We start from the raw sequence: 26,674 nt of genomic DNA, 5'->3' as shown, positions 1-26,674 counted from the left end.
CAGATTTCTCAAATGGACAATCTTTATTTTTGTGAAGTCAGTCAGTTCATATTTATTCATGCTTTTTATGCAAATATATCCTCCTGTGTCCTCGTTGTGGTGTCAGAGGTCCCACGTGAAGATAAAAAAAGCCTTTCACATTCTGTGCATGGGTGTGAACTGTGTTTGCTTGAATCTGTGCTATTTTTAAGGTGTCACAAAGACCAGGAGCAAGCAGCACTACAATCTGTTATTTTACTGACCTTGAAATCTGCGTTGTCTATTTATGTGACACGTGTGCCGCCCTGTGACTGATGCAAAGGTTTGAAGAGAAGGACAACAATAACGCAACAACACCTGACTGCAAATATCACAAGGGGTTTGAGTTTTTGTAAATCTGGACCTAATGGCCAAGTGTAATTTAATATTAAAATGTGGAATTAATAAAAAAAATCCTCCCAAAGAAGCTATTTGACCATACAATGCAAGTTGTTGTGACTGTAGAAAAACTGACAGACAGGCAAAACCTGCAAAATGCGCATTTCGAATTCATGATTCACAGCATCAGTCATCATGACATGTGTGTAGACTATATGAAGACCGTCCTATTAATTCATCTGGGGTGGCAGGTATGCTAAGCGTTAAATCTGTCACTGGCTGGAAAGAGGGATGTGGGACCAACGCAAGGTTGACTCGCAGTAACCCACCTTCCTGATGCAAGTGTTGCAAACTACACATGTACTGTAGATGCCAGACTATGGATACACTGAACACAGTTAACGCAACCATTTAAAAAAATCACTGTAAATCGCTGGTTTTAACATCTTTAAAAAAAAAAAAAAAATTACTTGGCCGGTCTTTCAACGCAGATAAAAGCTGATTTATATTCAGCTTTGGATGCTTATATTGAAACGGACAGATACTCCTGTTTTTGCATTCATTTCGTCCGTATTTGTGCACGTCATCTGAAAGCTTATGGATATGGACAAAGCAGACAAATCGTGGGGTGTGGCGTAGCTAACAGGTCAAGGTCAGAGGACTTGGCAGAATCTTTTGAGTGGAGGATTTGCGAGTTGGAAAGAACCTACAGGCTGGGCACAGGCAAAGTAACATCATACTTACCACATGAAAGCATGTGGGCAAAGATGGTGACATTGTTTGATTTCGTTTAAAAAGTCAGCATAAATTAGCTTTAATGGGTATTTTGTGTTTATACAATCATGCAAATGGATTGATGCAGTGCTCATTTGCACATCCCCACTCTCTACCTCCTGGTTAACAACAGGATGTGTGGAGAGGCCAGTCATGGTCTCTCCTCTACATCCTGAGAGACACTTTGATTATAGGCTACTGTGATTGGCAGAGCTGTTTCATAGATAATGAAACTAGCTGAAAAGACAATGATTAATCACCATGCTTATCCTATTCAAATTCCAATGAGTCCGTGCACATATGTTACCCAAACATATTAAAAGCGTACATAATGAAGCGTTGCAATCAGGCTGTTAAGATAGGGCCCTTGTGTGTGTATGCATGCATGTGTGTGCTTGTGTGTGCCTTTGTTCCCCGCTGGTGGTAAACAGTGTGGGCTGTCCAGAGGGAGGAGTAGGCTCCAGGTCCCTGGTGGGGATGTCATCCTGTCTGACTCAGCCCACAGGGACAGTCAAAACTCACTCGCTGCCTCATTGATTTAAATGCCGTGGATATGATGATGAAGTGCGGCGGTTCACCACAGCTTTCCCATCCTCCAGTTACCATTCGGTAAACATATCTATAGGAGCGTGTGGTTGGACTGATTCGTTTGAAGCAGAACACTCGGAGGACCAGAGTGGTATCAGCCAATGTCTGTATGGTTTCCGCTGCGTCCTTCATCTTGGCACACGACCCAGTTCTGTCAGAGGGCTTCCTAAGCTGTAACACAAGACCTACTGACACAGCTCTACTTTAACACCACAGTCCCACTGAGACACTAACTACACATTAAGCATTAGGATATACCCACATTAGTGACTCACTAATAATTGTCCATTCTTGATCACTGTATATCACAACAAAATATATGTTCATCAGTTTATAAATTCATTTACTTTCCTATTTTTCTATATTTAATACACTAGAGTAACACATAATGCATGGAATTCCTGAAGAACAGGGACTTATTGGACCCTGAAGTTGGATCTCTGCATTGAAAGATGGAGAGAATTGATTCAGGATTTATGAGATCTGTGTAGGAATTGAATGCACCTCCTACAAAGCTTGAACAGGACTTCAATGCTCTATAGATTCCATCAGTGTAAAAGCCAGGAGTTGTTAGCTGAGGAGCAGAGAGATCAGAGATAAGTGTAAAGGGCCACACTGAACATCTGAAGGGAGGGCATTAGAGACAAACAGTTGGAGCTTGTTAAAAATCGCAGTGCAACACAGAACCTATAGCGATGCCTCAGTCCCATAAACAACATCTTTCAGTGGAAAAACAAAACTCCCCCTGCTGAGGTAAATTAATTGAAATACAATTAAAATATTCTGCGGAGTGAAGCTGTTCCAACAGACTGAAGATGAGTTAATGCGCTGCTGGAGCACTGGATCTTTAATGACATGCCCCAGAGACCACGGCCATTAAACAGCTATACATTGCATATACAGCGTGTACTGTATCTAAGTTACATTTGTTTTTCACCACTTAATCTGGTATTCTTTGTTTCCAAAACTAAGCAATATTATGAATATTAACCCTTTATCTATGTACTGTTTAGAATTTAAAAGGGAAATGTTTTTTACATTTGCTTCTGAAAAACAAAAAATAAAGAAAACATGACACCCTGTCAATAATTGGAACAAAGAAAATGGTGATAATTATTGTATTTGATCATTGTTATGTTAAACCTGATCTCACAACCAGAGTTCCATTGTTGGTCACAGTGACTAAGTGAATGAGAAAATGAGTTCAGCTTCAGCCATCTTCATTCAATCCCTCTTACATCCTCCTCCTTTTCTCTGTCTTCTCTTTTTGTGTCCTCCCTCCCTCCCTTTCTCCCTCCCTCCCTCCTTCTGTGTCTCTCTCTCTCTCACACATTTAGAGATCCACACAGAGATGCTAAAATTAGCAGCATCCATTTCTGCACCAGCACAGGCCCCGAAAGCCTCAGAGCAGGAAGCAGAGGAAGCATCAAAGAATTCATTAAGTAATGCGCATACACGCACACGCACACACACACACACACACACACAAACACACACCAATTCCTCTTCTATTCTCATTCATTCTCTCTTACATACTTGCACAACTGAATGCTTGTGCAAATGTGTAGTTGCATACATGGGCTGACATACACAAATACATACACACACACACACTCACACACACACACACACACACACTAATGGAGAGACACAGACCAACAAAGCAGGCCATTCTAGCCCGCCTCCTTCAGGGTGTCTCTGTCAGCCGCCCTGCCACTTCTCTGTGGCTCCTTATGTAAACAGGTCAGTCTGAACACAAGCACAACCTGGACCTGGAAAACTGAGAAACTCCTTCCATCTACAGCCTCATTATGCACATATGACGGAAAGTCAATATGCACACTGCTGGACTCATGTGTGTACAGAATACATACATTACAAATGTGGCAAGGTCTATTGTAATGTATGTATACCGAACATTTGTATAGTTGCCATTTGTGCATTTGTTTCAGCTGTCTTTGCTAATCATCACACAAACACACACACACACACACACACACACACACACACACACACACACACACACACACATACTAATTAGGGATGTCAATATCAAAACTTCAGGAGTCGATACCCATACAATGAAACTTCCAGGTTTCTCAATACCCAATTTGATTAGATGGCAAAATAAAAACCTAACCAATACATGTCACACTCCTTTAAACAATATTTGAATAAACGAAAAACAACGGTGGCTATGTAGTAGCCTTCAAGTAATAAAGAAAAGAAAAGACTATGAATATAAAACAGTGGCATGTAGGAAAATTATGATATTTCAGTTATCAGGTAAAGCTTAATGAGAGCAATGTACTCACACACACACAAACACACACACACACCTATATACTCGAGTGCAAGGGTACCCCCCCCCCCCCCAGGACATGTGACATGCTAAAGGCCAATTCATGTTTCTGCGTCAGAGCTATACAGAGGTATATACGTAGCCTCCGCATGTAGCCAGGGCTGAGCATTCATGGTTTCTAGAGCTTCTATGCTGGTGTTGGCTGTCTTCTGGTTTCTGGTCCGCTTATTTACAAATTCCCTGTTGTCTCTGTTTACTTCAGAAGAATGGCGAGTGTCACTCAGCGGATCGTGTTGGGGCTGATGGACGATGAAGAGCGATTGCTTTTTCTTAAAGGACTGCGACGAAGAAAAGAAAGACGTGGTCTGTGTTAATATCTGATAATATATAGGTTGAGACACTGGTCACATATGTGACAGTCCTGGTTTTGGCTGACCACTTTATCCAAACCAACCTTCTGCCTATGTGGACTTCCCATCACCTGACTACCTCCTGACGAGTGCGGCTGCCAGAGGTCGCCTAAGAGCAGAACGCGACTACAGCTCAGAGTGAACTGTTGAAGGTGATGCACACATCACCTATGGGCTCTTCTTTTTGTCTTTTACAAGAAGAGGAAAGTCTCTAAGTTTCAACTCACCCCCTCTGTTTTTCATGTTGTTTTACAATCTATCTAGTAAAGCATATTATTTTTTGATTTATGTTCGCACCACAGCATTATGTGGTTTATGAGCTGTCAAACTCAACAATGCAGCTACCATCATGATTCATATATACACACCTACAAACACAGAGGCACAGTTCCTCTCTCTTTCTCTTGATTTACTGCGTGTATACAGTGCAAAGACAAATTATCTCACTGTAGTAGAATGAAACTACTCTGTTTAGCTAAACAGCAAAGAAACCTAGAGAATAATAAATTGGATGTGGCGGAGTGTAGTTCTGTTTAGGTTAAGCTGAGTTGCCTGTGGTAGAAAAAAAGGAATTTAAATTTAAATTTAAAAGAAAATTATTTCATTTATGCTATTTTATTGCCAGTTGGAAATTACCATTGTAATTCCCTGAAGGTCCTGAGATCTGCTCTTTCACACATGGTGCACGAGACATGAAGATACATATATGTTGCAGCTGAAGCTCAACGCTCAAAGTAAATATGGCACAACTTTCCAACTCTGGCTTTAAACACGTTTCGGGGTATTCACTTTAGTATCAGAGAAGTTCTTTACAGTTTGCTCATTCAAGTTAATTTAAATGTTTCTCCCTTTAGGGCACAGCAAGGCAATGAGGTTACAACTAGCATTATCCTATTTATGACCGAAAGAAGGGAGAGTCTGCGAATAACTTGATTACACCACCAGTGTCATGCAGAGGCTGCTGATAGCTTTGACTGCTGCTTCATTAGTTTTCAGTTAATACACCACAATGACATAACTAGAATGTGTTGAATGTAAAAATCACACAAATTGAATTGAAAAGGGAAAAAAAAAGAAGATCTGATTTCATTTAAATCTCAGCTCACATAATCCAGAAATTCTACTTTAAGGTTGCTCATTACCTCACTGCAGAAATGCAAATCCACACCTAGGAACCTACACCTGTCTCTTTAAAATCTGATGCATGGGCCCGTTTTTTATCTTTAATACTCACTATGCATTTTGTAGATATCTCTGGCCAGAAGCAGATCACATTATACACTATCGCACATTAAATCCTATTGCATGCACAGAATCTATACGCTCTGTATATGCACCCGGTGAGTTTATCAAGATGCGGGAGCTTGCAGTGTCTCCACTTGGCACCTGGTTACCATAGCAACTCAAGATGATTTGGTATGGGGAGAGCAGTGGAAATGTTCCCGGTAAATGAGGATAAATCACCAATAATATTACAGTGTGCGGTCTAGAGCTGCTCTATATGAAATGTGCCCTGAGATAACTGCTGCTCTGACCTGTTGCTTTATAAATAAAATGGACCACACCAATAAGCTCTGCCTTTTCTCTCACTCACAGTGGAATAAAACATTTTCATCTCTGACCTCAGGCTAATTGCACAGCTTCTCCTGCAGCACCATCTCCACCTCTTCTGTCATCATTAAAGTAGTGAATCTCACAGCCATCATTCAACATGGATGTGGTTCACAGGATGAACATGGGACGAGGAAAGATTCATATGAAAAGATTGCAATAGTTTGAACGCTATAGTGGGGAGATGATAACAGATAGGAGCGTAACATACTGTGGAATATGTGGTTGAAAATATTTGATCAGATTTCCAAAAATTGTGTTGGGAATGGTAATCTTCTTCACCCTAGGGCCACTGCTACTCCCCCACCGGTGCCCTATATGCCCCTGAGAGATAAACCTATCATGTATCCCCCCCTGGGAGGCAGCAGGTCAGGAAATAATGACCGAGCACATTGATGAGATTCAGCGAGGAATTGTCTGTGACAACCCAATGTAGTCCTGGAACACAAGGAAAGCCTGTATCCAAGAACTGCCGCAGCGGCTTTGGATTCAGTCAATGTCTCTGCCTCGCAAGAGTTGGCGATGAGCTTATTTCTTTCTTTCTGTGTTTGCTTCTTTTGTCTGGTCTAGTAGATGGGGCAATGACTTATTGATGAGCAACATGTTTTCCTCAAGGTTATCAAGAAGTAACAACGATATGTAATGGTAGCAGCAATGTTCCTGTGAGAGTGTGTGTTTTAGCCCAGAAATGTTTGTGTTCATCACAAATGACCTGATTCGACCTCCTCTCTGCTCTCACGTCATTTCCTCCCATGATCCAAGGTTTGAGATCAACTCAAGCTTACCCTAACGATTTTTTGATTAAGCTTCGAATGTCCTGGATTACTGAGCTACACTGTGGGTCGACCAGTGCTAGTGGTTCATTTTTGACAGAAGTAACAATATTTCGCACAATATGGGACATTTACTCAAAAAATGTCAATATAAATCGTATTTCTTCTGTTTTCTGACATCCTACCTTTTCCACTTTTTTGGTAAACTTGAGAATAGTGTATGAATGTCATGTTGCATGATTTCTGCATATTAAAGCTCAATAAGCCTCACAGCTGTTTAGACACATGATGATGAGTAAAAGTTCATAGCAAACATTCAAACAAAATCATGACCCCGGGTTCTCCCTTGCTGTACACATCCACACAAGCATGCGCGTACACACACACGCACGCACAAGCACGCACACACACAGCCCTTTTTCATTCATCCACAACCCCATTACCATTAATCCCCTTATGCATTGCACCTCCCGGACATGTATCCTGTTATCCTGTGGGATTTGATCCAGGAGCCTCCAACCTAAAGAAGGATAGTTCAATAACCGTCTGAAGGCTTGTTCTGCCTTCTGGGAGGTGAGATGGAGAAAGAGGGGGTGGGGACTGAAGTAAAAAACCACATTCAATGTGCTAGAAGAGCAGATCTGGGATTTACTGCTTGATCACTGCATGTCTCTGCTGTCTTTGAAAAAATACTAGAGTGCCTTGTGTTGACACTTTCTATTTGAATCTATTGAAGATTACACTACCACTGAATGTAACTTACACTTTGGACATGTATTCTACTGGATCAGGCATCACATGACTGCTATGCTGATTTACACAGTATTTATTGGTAGTGGAGGTATTGACTATTTTGGTCCATGTTAGAAAAACAGATCATAGGTCCCTCCCTTCCAAAGGTGCCATGTTTTCTTTTCAATGTCTTTTTTCAACCAGATATGTTTCTGTCAATTGCATTTTACATTTACACAGGAATATATTTATGTCAACGAGGACCATTACATACTGTGTTTATATGAGAGACACAACAGTGACTCTCATAATACTTGGTAAAACATACTTGCAATACATGGGTACCAAAATACAAAAACGCACACACGTACACCTAAACACACAAAGCTAAGCAACATCTACTTCTTATTGTGTCATTGACTTGTGAATTGTTTATCTTGACGGAGAGGAACAGGGAAACGTAAGAGTTTCTCTATCGTGATCAATAGAGTGAAATCAGGGAAGTGTAATCTCGATAGGCAGTGGAGCTGACCACAGCCAGACGCAGCCGATAAACGACACTGTGACACCGGCCGATAAACAGGGCTCAGATACACAGAGGCACAACGCACTAACACGTCCAACGTGCCCCACTGATGCTGCATTGGAGGGCGAGAGCACCAGATTAGAATGTAGTTCACCTTCTTGTAAAGGGATGACCGTTATTTCTTTGTCATCAATCATTCAATCAATTAATCAATAAATCAACCAATATATCATTTATATTCAGCTCTCATTCACAACACAGCCTCATGCAGGAGATAGAGGCGTTTGACCGGCGGCATCACTGACCTTCCATTGCATACTTCATATCCTGGGCGAAGAGGTTCCACGTCATCTCGGCGCTGATCTTGCCCACGCTCATCTCCTGTGGAAACCTGGTGGAAGTGGAAGGGATTCCAATCAGACTCATTTCTGTACAATGATACGCTCGACTGGGTGGTCTGATGGCTCGGCCCAGGCCAGAAATATCCTAACAAACGATTTAACAGATGTGCGAAAAGACACGCTCCGTGAATCTCATAATCTAATAATCCCACCCGGCATTTCCGAACCTGGCTGAATTGGGGTGGACTGGGGGACCTGGCATAAAGATGAGAAACGGTGCAGGAGGAATTGACACAGTGAAGGAAGGGGTCGGAGGGCGGCAACCTATTTGGTAAGTAATCTGCTATTTTGAATGCCTATGGATTTTCAGTCAAAGCTTGAATGGGAGATGTCAGTGGTTTAATTATCAGTGTCTTCAGACAGTGATGGGAGGACGCTTATGGATGACTTGACCGTGTGCTGAGGAAGTTCAATCTATCACGAAATGTTTGACTTCTCCCGGCGACCGCCTTATTTTCCAACAACGAACCCATTTGTCTGCCGTTATATATTGAGGGCAGCAATCACCTGCTCAGCGACGGCCCTCCCGCAGACACCACTGACCACACACACACGTACTGCACACACAAACACTTTCCTCTACCAACCCCCAACTGTGATGCATTATTAAGAGGAGCAAGGGAACAAACACTGAGACAAGAGGGTGGATTTATGCTCCCAGTGAATCCTGCAGGAAAGAGAAAAGTCTCCCGGACCAATAGTTAAGAATCAGAATCTCTCCACCTCCGTTCGGTCTCAGTCTCGCACGCCCACATGCAGTAGGCTGAGGCAGACAATCAAAACCCTTCTTAGCAAAAAATCTATGTAGCATCTGCAGCTGCTGTGCATGCCATGTAGATGGTTTTAAATATATTTCATTTGGATAAGATAAATTATGTTTTGTGGTTTACAATTTACTGGTATTTCTGGAAATAATCTCTAAAGCTTCTTATCCTCTACACTTTTAAAAACAACAGCGGCATCCAATTTTACATTTCCATTTAAATAATGAATTCTGTTGATCAGTCTTTTGCCTTGAATATCTCCAGGCTAGATTCCTATGTAACCATTCGCATTACAGAGCAATAGACTAACATGTTTTTCCTCTCTGGCAGCAGCTCCCGTTATTTAAAAAAGGCACCAATTCAAATCGTAGGTTTATCCTGGAAAAGCATCAACGTTTCTGACACTCTGGACAAGGGAATGTGGAGGAAATGGACATGAATATTGCAAATCTAGCATTAGACAGTGTAGGAGAGGGAGCTCAGGGCATAAACAAGTCTTAATAAGCATCATAAATCAGCAAGAGAAGGAAGAAAAGAAAAACAAGAAGGGAATGTGAAAGTGTGAGAGGGTGTGTGTGTGCACGAGTGAAGCGGAAAGGAAAATAAGCTTCATTTTATTTCTTCTAAGGCGAGCTGCATTTTCTCTACGTTGTATCATTTATTTGATTCTATCAACTAAATCATCTGAAGGACACAAACTCAAATGCTTTGCACCTTTCTCAGCTCCACATCGCTACCAGCCCCCTGTCCCTGTTTCTTTTTTCTCAGACAAATCTGTCATCTGTTATGTAATTCAGCTACACCGAGTTCCCCTTTCATCCATTCATACTCAGGCTCAGCACACAAAGTGATGTGATGCTCTGGCTGCCTCACAATTCCTATGCACAACACTGAACTCCTCATGTGTCTACAACAAATACAATAGTTTCTAATTAATAGGAGCTCAATTGTTTCCACCATAATTTTTGTTGAATAATAAAGCCCAAATTGACCTTAAAGAATAGGCTAATTAAATGAATAAATGCATTGACAACAACAAAAACATTAAGTAAATAAATAAAGACTTAAATAAATGTTTAATCAACATGAGGATTTTGTAGAGACGATACTTACAATCTGCTTGTTATCTACTATGTTTAATTTCAAAACACACATTTTGAGCATTAAACAATGTAAGAGTATAAAATTACAAATTAAAGTTAGAAAATATTTTTAAGTTCAAACAATGTTCAACTATGTATGAGTAGAGATATCACTTTACCATAGAAATTGGCCTAACAACCCGCTGTGTGCCGTTTTATGTATTTAATCAAACTCTTTGTAAACAGCATGTATAGTTCAGTAAAGAGGAACATACTGGTTTATGACTGGGGTGTAGGCCGTCCGGTCCTCGTCGATAACAGACACCATGAGAGTGATGAGTTTTGGCCAGAAGTCCAGGTTCTTTATCGATGGACCCTGCTCCTCTCGGGGAATGTCTTGCTTCCGGCTCTGTGGGGGAGGAGTGAAGTAAGAAGGTGAGAGATCTGCTTTAGTTTTCAGTTTCAGAAAGGGAAACTGAAAAGTTGTCTGGGATCAGAGAGAGAAAGTCAAAGGTGGCTGTTGCACAAACAGACTCATAAGTGCATTTGGCCGTTATTTATTGCATTGAAGATTCTTATCACGCATAAGTGCAGTTTTCTACTGCACTTGCACCTCATATAAAATTTTATTATGGATGACTTTCCTTAAAAAAAAAAGGACAAAAGTAATTTAACTAAATCCTCTCTCATGACCTAAGATGTGTGTGACAGTGCATTTCCTGCAGGGACCTGTTGAGATAGCTATGTTTCTCTGTATCTTGTGACTATATTTTACCTATATCCTGTGAATAAATATTAGCTGTATAATCTATATAATCAATAATGCTTATGCTACAACTGTTTCTTTTCTTGGAATGATGTCTATCCTTTTGACTCAGACGCAGGGTTTGCACAAGAAGCACAGGTTCTCAGGAAAGAGAGAGGTCATGCCAGAATTAATACAAAGAGGTGTTTCATGAAACGTGGTGAGAAAAAGATATGAAATCCTCCTCGGTGTCTAATCTGTGTCTCTCCGATGTAGCAGGCTCCCTATTGGCCAAGGCCACAGTAGTGGGACACCTGTTCAGTTGAAAGTGATGTGCTTGCAAAAAACTGCACTTTGAGAAAACAGTTTACATCTGGCCAATAACTGAATTCCCTCAAAGAAAAAGAACCTCCTCTGTGTTGCCCCCTGTGTCTTTATAGATACTGTGGACTTAGGATGTGTGTGAGCTTCTTCTCGACATGATCGAGTAAACCTAGTGACGTGTCCGGCAGAACCCCAGAGACTCTCAGTAAGTATTGTTCTTATGCAATAAACTTGTTACTTTGAAACTTTTGAACACTGAATTTGTCTAATCATTGCCTTTCCCACTTGAACCTCGAATCAACGAACACGACGCTGTCCGGTCCGGACGGAACCGGGCTCGACAGACCCTGCCCTCTGACAGGGATTTGTCTTTCTTTGCTGTAATCAGGACGTCTCTGGGCTGTGACCTTTGTGTGTGCAGTCAGCCAATAACAGCACAAAGAGCATAAGCGCGGAAAGCTGTAAAAAAGTGGTGATCAGTTTACATTGCTGTGTCCATCTCTCTGCTCGGCTGGCTGTTTGGGTCATGGATGTATAAAATGGTGCAGGTCTGTCTGCCTGTCTGGTACAGGGCGGGGCTCAGCCACAGACACGCACACAGATTATCATTTCCAGAGTTACATGTCTTTGAACTGTGGGAGGAAGTCAGAGTACCTGCACATGGGATGTGTATCCTCTTTCTGTGACACAACAGTACTAATCACTGCCCCACTGTGTTACCCTGGCGTTGAATGCTACATAGTACAACCTCAAATTGAACTGAAAAGGTAGTAGCGGGGGAGGTTCCACTTGGGGCGGATGTTCACAGTGTGAAGATAAGGCAATGTGATATTCAAGTGAAGAAGGCAGACTTCATTTGAGACCACAACTAGATTTTAAACTTTATTATATCAAAGAATCTCAAGTTAAATGCCAGTTAGGGTGAGCATTTTCTCACTGACAGCCTTTCAATGTTTTTATTTTCTGTGGTTGCCAAATATAGCATATGTCGCTGTTAGAGGTGAAGAGTGGCTTTTATTGTGAAGCTGTCACAAGAAATGCAGTGTATCTGACCTGCCTGGAACGAAATTTTGATGAGACCAGCCTGACCCGGCGTTACTCACAATTAAGTCGATTTCATACGTATTTTTGCGGATGTTCTTTAGTAACATTTCAAACGAAATTTTGATGAGACCAGCCTGATCTGACAAGATGAGGCCATTTTCTGCAGTTTTGTGACACTGGGTTCATCATAATATACGGTTGAAAGTATAATGTGACATGAAAGACCTGCATCAAGTGAGAATAAGATCATGGTTTCTCATAGCATGGTGGAAAAGGCAGATTATTAACTGTCCTCTTAATTCAAATATCATGAGTTGATTTGGTTGCACTGGAAACAGATGGACTCAATGTTCTCCTGTTGTTTTCAAACCTAAACAAGTTGTCACTAGTAATGACGAGTGTTGTAAAATCAGTTAGCACTGAAACCCTAAGTATTTTAAAAAAAATTATTACTCTTCAGTAATCTGTCTATGAAGAGTGTTGCAGAAAATCCTTGTTCCAGCCCCGGGGTGAGAGGTGTCGACTCTAAAACCACTTACTGACTCAACCATCTGTTCACCCCACACTGGGTGCGACCACACTGATCTGTAGTCAGCAAGTAACTGTCAGGGCCTTTCACTCTGCCACACACACAGAAAGTGAGTGAGTGTAGATACTGTTAAGAACTCGGTCATTCTGACAGCTCTGTATCATAAGCAGACACGATTTTTCACAAACACACCCACGCTTATGCACACTGACAGCAGCAAATACAAACTATGACTGCAGGGCCTCCCTCCCAAAAGGAGGCTATAACACACAGTTTTCTCATTTCGGTATGTAATCCCGACTGGAGCGAAATGTAGTTCAGATTAATAGAAAACTGTGTTAAAAATGAAACATGCTCCAATGAGTTAGGTTGAATTATTTAACAACCTTCAGCGTATTGACTGTGGTGCGGCAGACAGAGGACACATTGTTGGGGGATCTGGGGAAATGAAACTGCAACATGAATCAATTTATTCTCAGGACAATCTTTAGAGTCTAATCAATCCCTACAATAATCAACTTGTGTCTGGTGATGTCGCTGCTGGGTCGGTGTATATATTTAGTAATGCAGAGCATGTAATGCTGCTGCATGTCTTACTGACGTTGCAGCAGATGAGGCGGCTGACTTTAATCTCATAGGAACAAGGAACCCAGAGACGGATTACATCTGATTCAGTGACAGCTGATCATGTCGACCCACGGATAAAAGATGCAGAAGTGTACGAAGTTGTGTGCCTTGGTCAAATAAATAGATTAATACGCTTCTAAGAAATGGTTTCTTCTAATTGGGTCGAAATCTCATATAATCACATGAAATATATTTGTGAATTTCTAATTTGTGTTTTAGGGGATGTTTTCTGTGTTGTAATACATGAAAGATGAGCTGCTTTCCAATAGGAAGGCGACAGGGAGGTGGTCTGAGCTTCATTTTAAGCATAAATCGAAGAAGGTGTTTAAGATGGACACATGTGTTCAAAAGAAGGGTAAATTATCTGAACATAATGTGCATCCAGCTGAAGAAGGGCTGACAAGTCAATTTACAATCTGAAACTCCTCATCTGGCAGATGTGACAGAAACTGCGCAACATCTTAGGATGACAACCTGTTGCCTTGACTTTCTGACTACGTCTTTTGTTTTATGTAATATGATCAAAATATATGTATATATATATATATATATATATATATATATATATATATTATATCCAGTCATGCAATAAAGCCCTCCAAAGTTATATAATATTGTTGATCAAAAATGCAAGTATGTTTTGTGTCCTGTCTATTTGGAAATTGGAAACATGTTTTTAATCTTAAAATTTTAAAGTTGATTTGCCTAAATGCAGTTTAAGTGTCTTCTTGTTTTTTGGTTTATGGTTTTATTTATTCAGTGCTTCTGTGAAACACTTGACTCGCCTTGTTTTTATTGCTTTTTGAATGTTATTTTAATTGAATTTCCAATTTTCTCCATATTTGTAACTGAACTTTGATTTTCCTTTTGACTACGCTGCGTGTACAAATAAACTTGCCTTGCTTTTCTCAGAGTGATCATCAATCAAGAGAAGAAAGAAAGACATATTTGCTTGGTACATTAATCACGAAGTTCATTATACTGAGAGATTAACAAGTGATTACCACTGAAAAGAAATTAGCAATTTATGAGTTTAGATCAAAGATAGAGAAGAAACAGGCCTTCAATACATTGTGGCAACTAACTCAGAGTTTATGAAATTAGAATGGTGATGCCTACTTCAAAGGGAAAAGCCTGGGATTAGAATCCTGGGCCATGTGGGGTGGGGTATGCAGCAAGGTAAAGCTGTGTTAAATTGGACACATGAATAATAAAACAAATGTCTCAGCAGGAGGTCGGTCAGCTAAGCAAAACCTGTCTGTGCGTGTAGCTCTGTGCGTGTGTGTGTGTGCATAACTGTACGCATGTATGAAGGACACTGAAGGTTGTGTCCAGCCACACTCAACTGGATGCAGTAGAGTCCCTTTGCTTATCTGTATTCACCGCAGGTAGGTGTAAACACATTTTTAAGGTGATTACGAAGCCTGCTGTCTTGTTACATTCAACAACCCACCCATGGGCTAGTTGCATCGGGAGCTGAAAACTGTGCTGAGCTGAGAGTGCAGTGTACTTCTGCTCCTTGGAACAAAGGGATGGGGGGGACCAACAGAAATATGCATGCAGCACATCTCTCCTCTGGAGGGTAGCTGGTGGTTTATGTTTATTGTTTGGCACTTTCAGGCCCTGTGTGGGAGAAATCGGCATTAGCATACGACTGGCTCTTCATCAATTTTCACAATGTGACAGAAACATAGTCACTGATGGAAGGTTGTTCTCTGAGAATGTGACCAATTCCCCAAAGAGAGAGAGCTGTGGGTAGAAAAGAGGCTGCTGCGATGGAATATCGGGTGTGGTGAAGATCGGTTGTACGTTGTACACATGTATGGAAAATAGACTTAAAGACACATAGCTCTGAAAACAAACAGCTTCTTCAAACGCAGCTAAATCCACCACATGGGTATTGCTGGCGAATATGAGATAATGTCGGTGAGAGAGACACTTAACAAATCAATTGGAATCGCTTGCTCACAACAAGTGCAGTTGACTCCTCACTCCTCTGTGGCTCTCTCACAAACAGGCGTAGTGGATTCCTGCATCTGTGCCCCTGCCAGCGATCACAAACCTCCCTCTTCAAACCAGATTGCTTCAACTTATGCATTCATATTTACATAATGTATCAGCAAGTGTGCATATATATATATATAAATATATGTGCATTTTCTCATCGGTGCAAGTGGATTATTTCTATCCAGCGCACCATCTTCGCTCCACATTCCTTCACACTGGATGAGCCAGGAGAAAATGATCGTCGTTTTTCTCTTCTGCCCTTTCCCCATGATGCGTTTGACCTCTTTCCATTTCTGCTTCTTCTTACAGTTCAAAATCCCCTCTCTCCTGCTGGGATTTAAGAAACCGTTAAGCCACATTTCCCCCCTGCCCAACCCCCTCTCTTTTCAGTCATTTTATGCCAGAAGCAGTAGAGAGCTGTGTTGTCATGTTATGCAAGATGCCTCGCTGTGGCTGGGAGATTTCACCGCCCGCCTGGCCACCGTGTCAGCTGCGCTGTCACTGCACTCATTATTTGCAACCGGAGAATTGGGGTCTGGAATGGGTTCTATCCTCTGAGTCAAAGGCTACCTAGTGTACGTGAACGTAATAATTTAAAGCCACAGTGAGGTTTGCTTTGGGTTGATGCTGACGTCTTTTTCTTCTGCCTCGGAGGGAAAACTGATGGAGAGGCTGTCTACTGTGAAACTGTGGTGGAAAAAAAGATGTAATTAGTGAACGTGTCTATCTTTGCGGTTTGGTAATTTCTTACAACGCCTCAGGCTGTTTAAAGACAGGAAGCCTATTATTCAGCTTTTGAGTGGATTACACCCAATTACAACCTTAAGATGTTGGGCTCTATTTCACAGATCCAAGCACATGGTTCACCTAAATTTAGTGCATTTAGTGCAAGTCCGTGTTTGCCTGTTACTTAGAAAAACTATTCCTATTTGGATAAGTGTGTGTCCCTAAAATAATTTCAGATCGAATTCAGGTATAATCGTTTCAGGTTTGTGTGGGTCAATCGCTGCCTGAAGATAGCAATTTAGCAACAATGGACCAAACCACAGCTCATTTTAGAGGGAGAGTTGTCCGACATCTAAAAATTCACTCATTATCTACTCAGCACTATGTGTTGTTCTGGATTTGATCATAAAATATCTCCTCCTGAATGATCGTAACTTTTGCAATTTGCAAGACATCTTTTATTATTATTTATTAACAAATGATGATCGAGAAATTCATAAAGATAATTGGCTTCATTGTGGATGGCCTCTTTCCTCTCCCTTTTCTTCTCTACAGATATACTCCACACCAATGGGCGTGGTAAGCACATGAGAATAAAAGTGTGAGAAAGCTTTTCAATGACTGGATAACCAAAGATGTAAACAATTAGTAAAACTGATTCAATAGCAACAAAATATAACCTTATAAAGTGGCCAGCTTGACTTAATGAGAAGTTGGTTATTTGGACGGCATGCAGAGCTTAAGCCTATGGATGGGTGCAAGTGCTTTAACTTTTTAACCACATGGGGGGGTGGACAGGAACATGACAACTTAATTAATGTCGAAACGGCGGCTACGATTTAAGAAAGGGTCTATTATCTTCTGTGGTGTGGAGCATATTCTCATAAGGGAGTAAACCACAAGATAATTAGGTGGAGCTGCCTGTTGCCTGATTATGTTCGGCTGAAGCATGTAAACTATCACATGGAAATCCTCATGTGTTGAAATGAGCAAACTATTACTGAGGGCTGAGTAATACTTCCTCGAATATAATATCATTTGCTGTAACTTCTCAATTGGAGAAAGTGCACTAGGTAAGTTCTGCCTAACGTTTGACTGATTTATCTTTTCACCATGGAGTCTCTCACTTTCTCTGAAGGCTGAAGTCCTTCATGCAAAGTCTGCAACATTTTCATTGTCGGGGGAAACGTCAGCCATGATATATAGCCTATTGATTTCCAGTCATGCTGTATTGAATATATCTTTTCTCGGAACAGTCGCACATCAATACAAAGCACACTAAAGCTAAAAGGGAATGTGTGATGTGAGCTTTCTGAAAGGATAAAGGTCATACTATATTAACACATGAGGTGAGAAAGGGAATAACAGCTTTTGGCACCTATCACAAATTGTAAAAAAGTTTTTTTCACTTTGAGTTGCTGGATAAAAGTAGAGTGGCCCTGAACTAATAACTGCGTTCAGTATGAAATACTTTTCAGAACAACTTGAAAAAAAAAACAGAATGAATTCATGCTCATCATCAAGTAAATTGAAACTACATTTAACATCTGTTACCTAGTCTGAAGATTCCGATTTTTACAGCCATGCGTCTGGACTGTGTGATAGAAGGATCAAGTTTGCGAGGTGTGACACCAGAACCATGCAGGAGGCCTCATTTAGATTAAAAATGCTCCCACAAATTATTTTATCAGGTAAGTAAAATGTTTTGAAAAAGGCTCTTGTTCTCTCGTCATAGAAAAAATGCACTTAGACGTCAACTGACAGATGATGTAACTGCCCAAGTAATACATATATATAACAAATAAATAAATTATGAAAAAAAAGTGAGGAAAAAATTAATAATATATGCTCTTGTCCAGCACCCAGTGTTCGTCAGGTTAGGAAGCATATGCCTTTATATACTTGATTAAACCATAACACAACAACATCATACCTCCTCCAGCCTAACTTGCATACAATATGTTTCTCTGAATGTGTCTGTGAATACTTAAACTAGACATTATGGTTTCGATATACAGAACAAATTGAAACCAAGTAAGTAATTATTCATAGGATTTCACTTTTGTGAGATGTTAGTTAGCTGAGTTTGTCACGCTGGCACGTGTGAGACTTACAAAACAAAACTGTCTCTCTAGTCACTGGCACGGTCACAGAGGCTGTACACTGCGGGTGGAGACCAAGGTGTTCTGAACAAGACCATTTGTATCACAGTACAGCTAACCCCTGCTCGGGGCGGGAGGAAAAACCCATGTAATTACAGTGTAGCTGACAGCAGGCTCCTGAGAAAACTTTACTGAGGTAGCACATTGCTTTCTGTGTACATCGCTACATGTGCATGATGTATTGTGAGAAATATAAAGATCTCAAGCATTTGGCAGCTGTTCACTTTGTGCATAACAAAGTTTCTGTTGTACAGTCTTTATGTTAACCAGTGTAAAACAAGTCAAACATTCATGAACTGGGTAAAGCCTGGAAGCAGTGATCTAGGAATCGAATGTGCTAGCTCTTTACCTGGTCGAGGAGTTGATTGTAAAGTTCATGGCAGTTATCAAAAATGTATTTGTATGTCGAGTCCAGGCATGCTTTCACGCAGTCCTTCACCACCATACTGGCTCTCGGTGGACTCTGGAGCTCTTGTACCTGCAAAGACACAAATACAGTGTTAGATTCAGGGTTAGGTGTTCACCTTGGCCTTACAGCAGATTATACTGAACAACAGGAGTGTTTTCCACAGTGTTAATTCAATCCATGGCCGTAGTGGGGGTGCATGCGCATGAAGGTCATACTGCGCTAAAATATTCTGAGAGACAGGCACACAGCTACTCTCTGACAGCCAGGAAGCGAAGGTTCACAATGCTATATTTCCAAATGTGTGACAGTGAGTGAAAGACAACTCGCAAGAGAGCGAACTCAATGCATGCCACTTGCCAGTTACGTGCACAACCGCAGCTGAAACTATAACATGTGACTGTCTATGTGGGCAGTAAAGTCATTATGGACGATAGCACACGAATGCGGCAAATCCCACTGCACTAAGTTTCACAATAGCAGCAAATCAAAAAGTTAGAGGTCTCTAATGTTATAATGAAAAGTATGAACATGTTTTTGTACATTAGGAAACTGTGGCAGGAAAAATATCAATATGGCGGACCACCACAGACGCTTACTGGGAAACACTGCTACAGCCTTTCAAAATCCGAACTTAATGTGAGCAACCTAAATCAGAGCAGGCTACTTTATCTTAACTGCATGTATATGTATAGTAGCATCCCTCAATCGAGTGATAATGTAATTATATGATATTAAATGTTATTACAAATATATAAATTCTTTGTGGATAATAATAGCTACCTACATATATTATGTATACCCAGGCAGACATGGGGCCAGAGTGGGACTTTAGGTGTATGTTCAGTGTATTGTATATACCGAGCAGTCACTGTAGCTCCTGTGTATGAGCAACGATGCGTATACACAGTAAAACCCTGCATGGGCATGACACAGAGTGAAAGCCTTGGTAACCTATAGTGACAGTTTTCATTCCTTGGCTCACAGCTGCCATCTTAGTTATGCCTCAGTGCTCCAGTGCTACACCCTCTCCACACACACTGCCCCCTCCTCTGAAAGAACTGAATGGAGTCAAGCTTTACATGGAGTGGGAGACGGTGAGGGGAGAGGGGACAAGACAGAGCTGGAAGCATGAGGAGCATAGAAGCCTACTGTTGTATGCAGGTCAACATACATCACACAAACACAACCCAGATGCATTAGCCTGTTGTCGAGACATTGTAAAGCAATAAATCATTTGGTTGGTTAATGGCGTTGGGGAGGCGGGACCGAGGGGTTTCCATGAATTATGAGTGTGAATTGATTTCACCTGTATAAAAACATGGCAAAAATCAATCAGGTTTTTTGTTTGTAATTGAACAGTGGCAGATTTTACGGTCATTGTGTATTGAAGGTGTATCAGTCAGTCGATGGCACGGCACTTCTGTGATGAAACCTAATGATTGGCATTTACCTCAGGAAGCCACGATACTCAGTGTTGTGTAACATTATCTATTGCAATGTTTGTGTTCTGTATTTTTTCTCAAACTGAGTGCTCCCCTATAGAGCTCAACAGTGTAATACCGCGAGTAAAAATCTGTTTTTATTTATGAATAGGGATTTGGATTATCAGCCATACCGTTGTTGTAACCATCAAATGTAGACTTAGCTCAGGTTACTAGATTGGGAAACAATGTCATATGTCACAAGTTCAGATGATATAACTGTGTCTTTAGAAAGAGGTGGTTTGTTTGTGAAGACAAGAGGTTGTGCTACACTACTCCACAATCCTAAAGCGAAGCAGTAACATCTTTGAATGGTGGAGGTCACTGTTTCCATGGAAATGTTTAGAAAAATCACGAAAACCATGTCTGCTACTTTCAGGTAGATCACTGTTACTTCAATAGGATTCTACACAATATGAAACACTTTATACACACATACATGATACAAACTACACTATATTGCAAAACTAAATTTACTACAAACATATATTAAAGGAAACTGCTTTGGATGTTTTGGGAAAAGGATGGTTTGCATTGGTTGATAGGCCGATGGTTACCTCACTCTTAATATAACAATGCACCCAGTTTTTTCTTTAACTTTTTTTTGTTCTTAAATATTTTTTGGGCCCCGCATCAAACGGTCATGAATCAACTTGAAGCTGCTTGGTCTGGTTCAAGGCATTAAACTCCTTCAAGACCGATTTTCTGAAAATGAATTGGAAAAATTTACATCCGGAGCAGAGAGCGGTTTAAAAGTAGGAAGTCAATGTAACGCTCTATTGCTCTTCAATCAACTACCTGCTCCTGCAACTTGGACTTTTCTTGACTCACGTACACATACACACACAAAGACTCTACCTTCATCCTGAAGAAGGTGATGCTGGTTAGCAGATCGACAGTAGACTTCAGATCTTGGAGTCGCTCTGCGTTTCCTGCAGGGAAATTATCCTGGAGTAAGAGGGGGAGGGAGAGAGAGGAAGATAACGTGAGGAGAGAGGACATCTTGTTGAAAACAGCCTTTTAATGTCACCACCACCACATTACATCACTTAGGCCAAAACATTGAAATTGATTACAGTGCAACGCCCAGCAATCATAACGAAATGACTGTCTGTCTAATCGTTTAGTGGACAAGGGAGGTCTCTGCTGATGAAAACCTCTATTTCAGGGCCATGAAGTCATCAGACGGAGCAGAACGGCGTGACGGGGAGCATATAAAGCCCTGACAGCCCTGAGGAAAGGCATCGCTGCCCCATACATTATCCTACTTCTCCTTCTCTCTCTCGGTGCTCTAATAAAAAAACAAAAAACATTCTTGGTTCCTATCCCTCCTCTGCCTTGTCAATAAATGCACACCAGAGATTCAGGAAATCAAGCCAAATCCTCGCAGCGACCTGTGGGGTTGACAGCTCATTTGCAGAGGAGGTCTGTCCGAGATCAACAAGGCAAAACTCGACTGAGAGAGCTGAACCATTTAGGACTTGAGCAGCCAAGAGGGTTTTACTGGGATGATAAATGATTCAAAACGAGCAGTTTTCAAAGGAGCAGAAACATTGAGCAGATGATAGACATGGTCACAGCCAACCTACAGAGTGGCCAATGCCTGACAGACAGTTATCGGTCTACTGAGAGCTGACACTATATTTCACTAGAGGAATAATAAGTATGGAAGGTGTGGTTTAAAGGTGGAAGTGTAGACCTCAATAAAGTAAACCAAACAGCCTGCGGGCAACAAACAAGCTTGACACACAGCTTGCACAGGTTGCACCACTTATAATAGATCTGGCTGCTGATGGATAAAATAAAAACAATATCACTTCAATAAAGTTTTTTTTTTTCAGGACAAAGAGATTGCGGTCATATATTTTGATTTAAGGGGCTGGAGATCCCCGTCGCTCAGCAGTTTCCTTTTAATATAAATCCTTCACTTACAGCGAAAGAAAATCTTTTTCTTGCAGCGACTGTACCGACACCTGTCTCGATCACAGCATGGAGCCCAGAAGGGCCATCAGTCATTAGTCTCTCTCTCTCTCTCTCTCTCTCTCTCTCTCTCTCTCTCTCTCTCTCTCTCTCTCTCTCTCTCTCTCTCTCTCTCTCTCTCTCTCTCTCTCTCTCTCTCTCTCTCTCTCTCTCTCTCTCTCTCTCTCTCTCTCTCTCTCTCTCTCTCTGCTGACACTGACATTCTCTTACAATAACGTCACACAGGTGTAGCCTTCAGTCACGAGAGAAACCATCAGTCCCTGTGGTTATTACAGCTTCCACTGCAACCTTGAGAGCTGCTGTCTGTTAACCTCCTGGAATCACTTTGTTGGAACTGTTATTACAACAGTTTAAAAATGTGTTTTATGTGTTCATTTTTGGAGTAAGAATTGTGACTTTGACCCATATTGATTATCTCTCATGTAGTTACAGACACATCTGTCTCTCTGTCTTTGACTCACATATCTCAAGAACCGTTTATCTTATCTGTTTCACAGTCCGTGTGTGTATTATTAAGGGGACCAGGACGTGCAGTGTGGAATTTGTTGAAATGTTGACATCCAACACAAACATTGAGAAGAGAGGCGACATGCACTTTGTACCAGCGGTGTATGGGACTCATCAACCATCAAGTTCCCAATCATGACAACAGCAATCACACCTGATTCTGTGTACTGAGCCGAGCTTTACTGAACATTGAATAAAAAGTTGGGAACAGCTCGGTGTGCAGCTCGATGGTTCAACAGACTGAGTCCCACAGCAGGTCTTTACTTGCTCTGGCTCAATAGCTGAAGAACATATATTCCTGAAGTTGTGTCAAACAAATCTGAGCTTTGTTGCTTTTCCAAAATCAACATCTTTATCCTGGAAAATAAAATCACAGCTAGAACAATCAGCAGTTTACACTACTTCCACTTTGTATTCCAGTGACACTGGAGTTCTGATCTACTGCTTGCTTATGAAATGATTAATTCAAAATGCAAACAAAATTCGTTATCATATTGAACCCATTTAAATTGAAACATACTTCAAAATGTAGTATGTCAATTAATGGGTTATTATGTAATATTTGCAGACAGGTGCTAATTGAAACTCATTATGTTTCAACAAATGAGGTAGGTGTGTTCCTCTCAAAAAAATGAATGTCTACAAACAAAATGTTCTCGTCTATTAGTCAATTTGGTTCGTGACAACTTGGATTGGAGAAAAGTGCTCAGATCATTACATCCGAAATAACTAAACAGATTAAACAGCATGAACATGAAAAATGGTGGAGAGAGTGTAAATTGTAATTCTCTCTCCCTCTCTCTCTCTCTCTCTCTCTCTCTCTCTCTCTCTCTCTCTCTATAATGCGGTTAAACAATGATGAATCATCTGGGGCCCAACTTAAAACATTCTGATGATAATAGTAAATCCACAAATATATATTTCTCTGGAGAAACACTAATCTCAATGTTCGGTGTTTGTAGAAGCATTAACAATAGTGGAAATACATTGATTACATCTTTCTTATGTCTGAATACAGAAAGACCAGAAATGAGAAACTCCAGCTTCATCAGCGGAAAAACAAAAGGGAAAAGAAAAAGATTTATTGCCCAGAATCAGGGAAGCATACTAATAAAGCCGAACTTCCATCTCTGAACGAGAAGTAGAGACAACATCACCACTGACGTTGGGAGATGTCAGAGAGTGCATCATGAAATGGGACAAAGACTGAGTGATGCTGATGAGCTTTTAGTTCTTTGTCTTTCTGTTGTTGGGCCAGGGCCAGCAATGAGGGGCTATAACTGCTTAACTTGAGACACCATTTACTGCAACTTGTTTACAAATGGAAAATTTGAAATGGTCTGTTAGTCAGTTGAACTACAGTATGGGATGATAATGTCAGGTCAGGTCGTGGGCATTGAATATTGCATCTGCGGAGGAGCTTTGGTGCATTGTATCACATCATCATTGGTCCTCACGAAGCTTTTATAACTTGATTTGAATTCACTGTACTTTAAGAATTGCTTGGACAAAGTTGATAAAGGCATAAACTCATCTGGGGCAGACCTGTATACCATTTTCACTTTTGTGGAAGTCATTCCAGATGCTGAACTTGTGTGAAATCTTCCTAATGTTGTTGTTATTGTCATTTGATCACGGGTCACTTTTGCTGGTAACATTAAATGAGACATGTGATGTACGAAACTATTTGTATCCAAGATTCAATAGGTTCTTGTTTTGAAAATAAACAATAGTTAAAGTTGATGTGTTGCATTCCCTCATTAAAAACACCCTTCCAGTCAAACACAGTGTTGTGGGCAGCATAATATTGTGGGGATATTTTTCTGAGACAGGAAATGGGAGATTCATCAGGACAGAAGAAAAGATTAATGCAGAGCAAAATAGAGCTCAGGGGTTAGGTTAGAGGGAGGTCATACAATATGTAATGACCCAAAGTCAGAGGAACGGCTTCCAGAGAACCCTGGACTGAACCCAACAGAGCATCTCTGGAAAGACGTGAAAATGACTGTGTGATGCTCCGAATCTAACCTGGCCAAGCTTGGATCAGAAGTGTGCCAAGACTGTAGGATAATTTTGAAAAGGCATGTCATTGTCATTGCTGCCAAAGGTGCTGCCAACTTAGAGAATGACCTGAATATTTATGATAATCAGTTACTTCAGGTTATTTTTTTTTGGAAAGATTTTTTTTTTCAATTTAAGGATTCGATTGAAACAATCCAAAGAGTGGAAAGCCTGTTCAACTCAACTTCATGTATGTATCACTTTACACACTTATTCCTAGTGCTTATGTCCCCGGTTTGTCTACGTGTACACATAGGTGTGTCTCTCTACCTCGACCTATGTGCCTCACCAAACATCTAGCTCACCTACTCCCCAAGAACCCAAAAATATAAAAACCCATTCTGTCTCTCCACTCATGGGACTCCGTGTGTCCATGCAGCACATACGTTATGGCTCGAACCGCTTGAGAAATCAGGTTCTAAATATTTTCCTCGAGTTTGGGTTTTGCCTGGCAAACCTTTGTTCTCCTTCTGTCTCGGACTGATGCTCCCCCTTTCTATGGTCCGCCTCCTGAATCAGAAGATGCCTGTCTCAGCTGTCACACGCCATTACCTATCCTGGATCTGCTCTGGTCGCCCCTGCCTGCCCCGCTCTGCCATTTTAGGATTAATTCAAATTCACAGTGATCTAACCTACTTCAACTTTCTTTGTTTTTGTGTCTGAGTTCAGCATTAGCATCTGGGGTGGTCTGAAAAAAAAAATGGTTGTTACAGTTTGGGATGTACTGGTGTCATGTATTGTAATATTAAAGATAATAACACAACATGTTTCTTTATATGATGCAACAGAACTTAATTAGGTGCAAGTCAAAAGCAACAGGTGGAGTGAAAGAAAGTATAAGTTACCATCTTCTGTGCTCAATGTTTTAAATGTATCATCTACTAATCCTAGGAACCTCTGTCTGTCTGACTCTGGCTCGCATATCTCCACAACCGCTCATTTTATCGGCTGCACACGTCAAACTTCATCAGTGTGTCACGGGCTCGAGAAAATGCAGTGTTGAGTTTGGTGTGATGTGTACACTTGATACGTTCAATATTAATAAACCTTAAGATCAGATCACATCAAATCTGTTGCAGTGGTGCCTGGACCTGGAACAGATCGTTCAAAACAAGGCAACAACTTATTTCCCAGGCCGAATTTCTGCCTACTGAGTCGAGATTCAACATTGAATAAACAATGAACAGCTCTTTGTTCAGCAGATCGCAGATTCAGCGTTCGTTGGACGAAGCCCTGCAGCCGGTCTTTATTTGCCATGGCTCAATTAATCCAGGTCACTTTCTCTAGTAGACAGTTCTATACAGAACACCTCTGGAATTTGACTAGAATGGGTCACTTGAGGCCTTATCAGCTTTAATACACTTCAGTGTGGGTGATGCCATCCTGCTCTACAGTATGGAACATCTATAACCCTCTGCTCCTCTCAGCAAAGGAGGCTGCAGAATCTCCTGCACCACACAAACAAACCAGCTGTTAGCATGAAGTAACCTTTTCGCTAAAGGACCAATGTAGTTCTGCAGAGTTCCATCTTAAGATAATGGTACACAACTCCTAGGGGGCTTACAGAACAAACCTCACTTCATATCAAACTGAGCTAACAGCTCAAATCCCTTGCAGCATGCTCTGAATACTGACATTTTATGTCCGACCCAGAGAAACTGGCTAATCTGGGCTGGGAGAGCCTGGCTATACAAGGTGTCGCTGTGTATCACAGCCTTAGAGTAAAGTTTAAGGGGAAGAAATGCATATGCA

At 41.0% G+C, this 26,674-nt stretch overlaps 1 protein-coding gene across 1 annotated transcript in view; it reads right to left on the bottom strand.

The window, feature by feature from the left end:
• LOC133954152 (protein unc-13 homolog C) overlaps positions 1 to 26,674 on the bottom strand; it is a 104,513-nt gene that overhangs the window by 28,644 nt on the left and 49,195 nt on the right. Inside the window, exons 16-19 of the mRNA XM_062388465.1 lie at positions 21,233 to 21,322; positions 18,834 to 18,962; positions 10,596 to 10,729; positions 8,379 to 8,464 (exon numbers count right to left, since the gene is read on the bottom strand). Coding sequence (XP_062244449.1) covers positions 8,379 to 8,464; positions 10,596 to 10,729; positions 18,834 to 18,962; positions 21,233 to 21,322 — 439 coding nt within the window. The remainder of the gene's footprint in view (positions 1 to 8,378; positions 8,465 to 10,595; positions 10,730 to 18,833; positions 18,963 to 21,232; positions 21,323 to 26,674) is intronic.

This window comes from Platichthys flesus, chromosome 1 (genome assembly GCF_949316205.1).
Source record: "Platichthys flesus chromosome 1, fPlaFle2.1, whole genome shotgun sequence".
In the NCBI taxonomy this organism is placed as follows: domain Eukaryota; kingdom Metazoa; phylum Chordata; class Actinopteri; order Pleuronectiformes; family Pleuronectidae; genus Platichthys; species Platichthys flesus.
The sequence above is the reverse complement of the archived record's forward strand: the minus strand, read 5'-3'. Positions and strand labels throughout refer to the sequence as shown.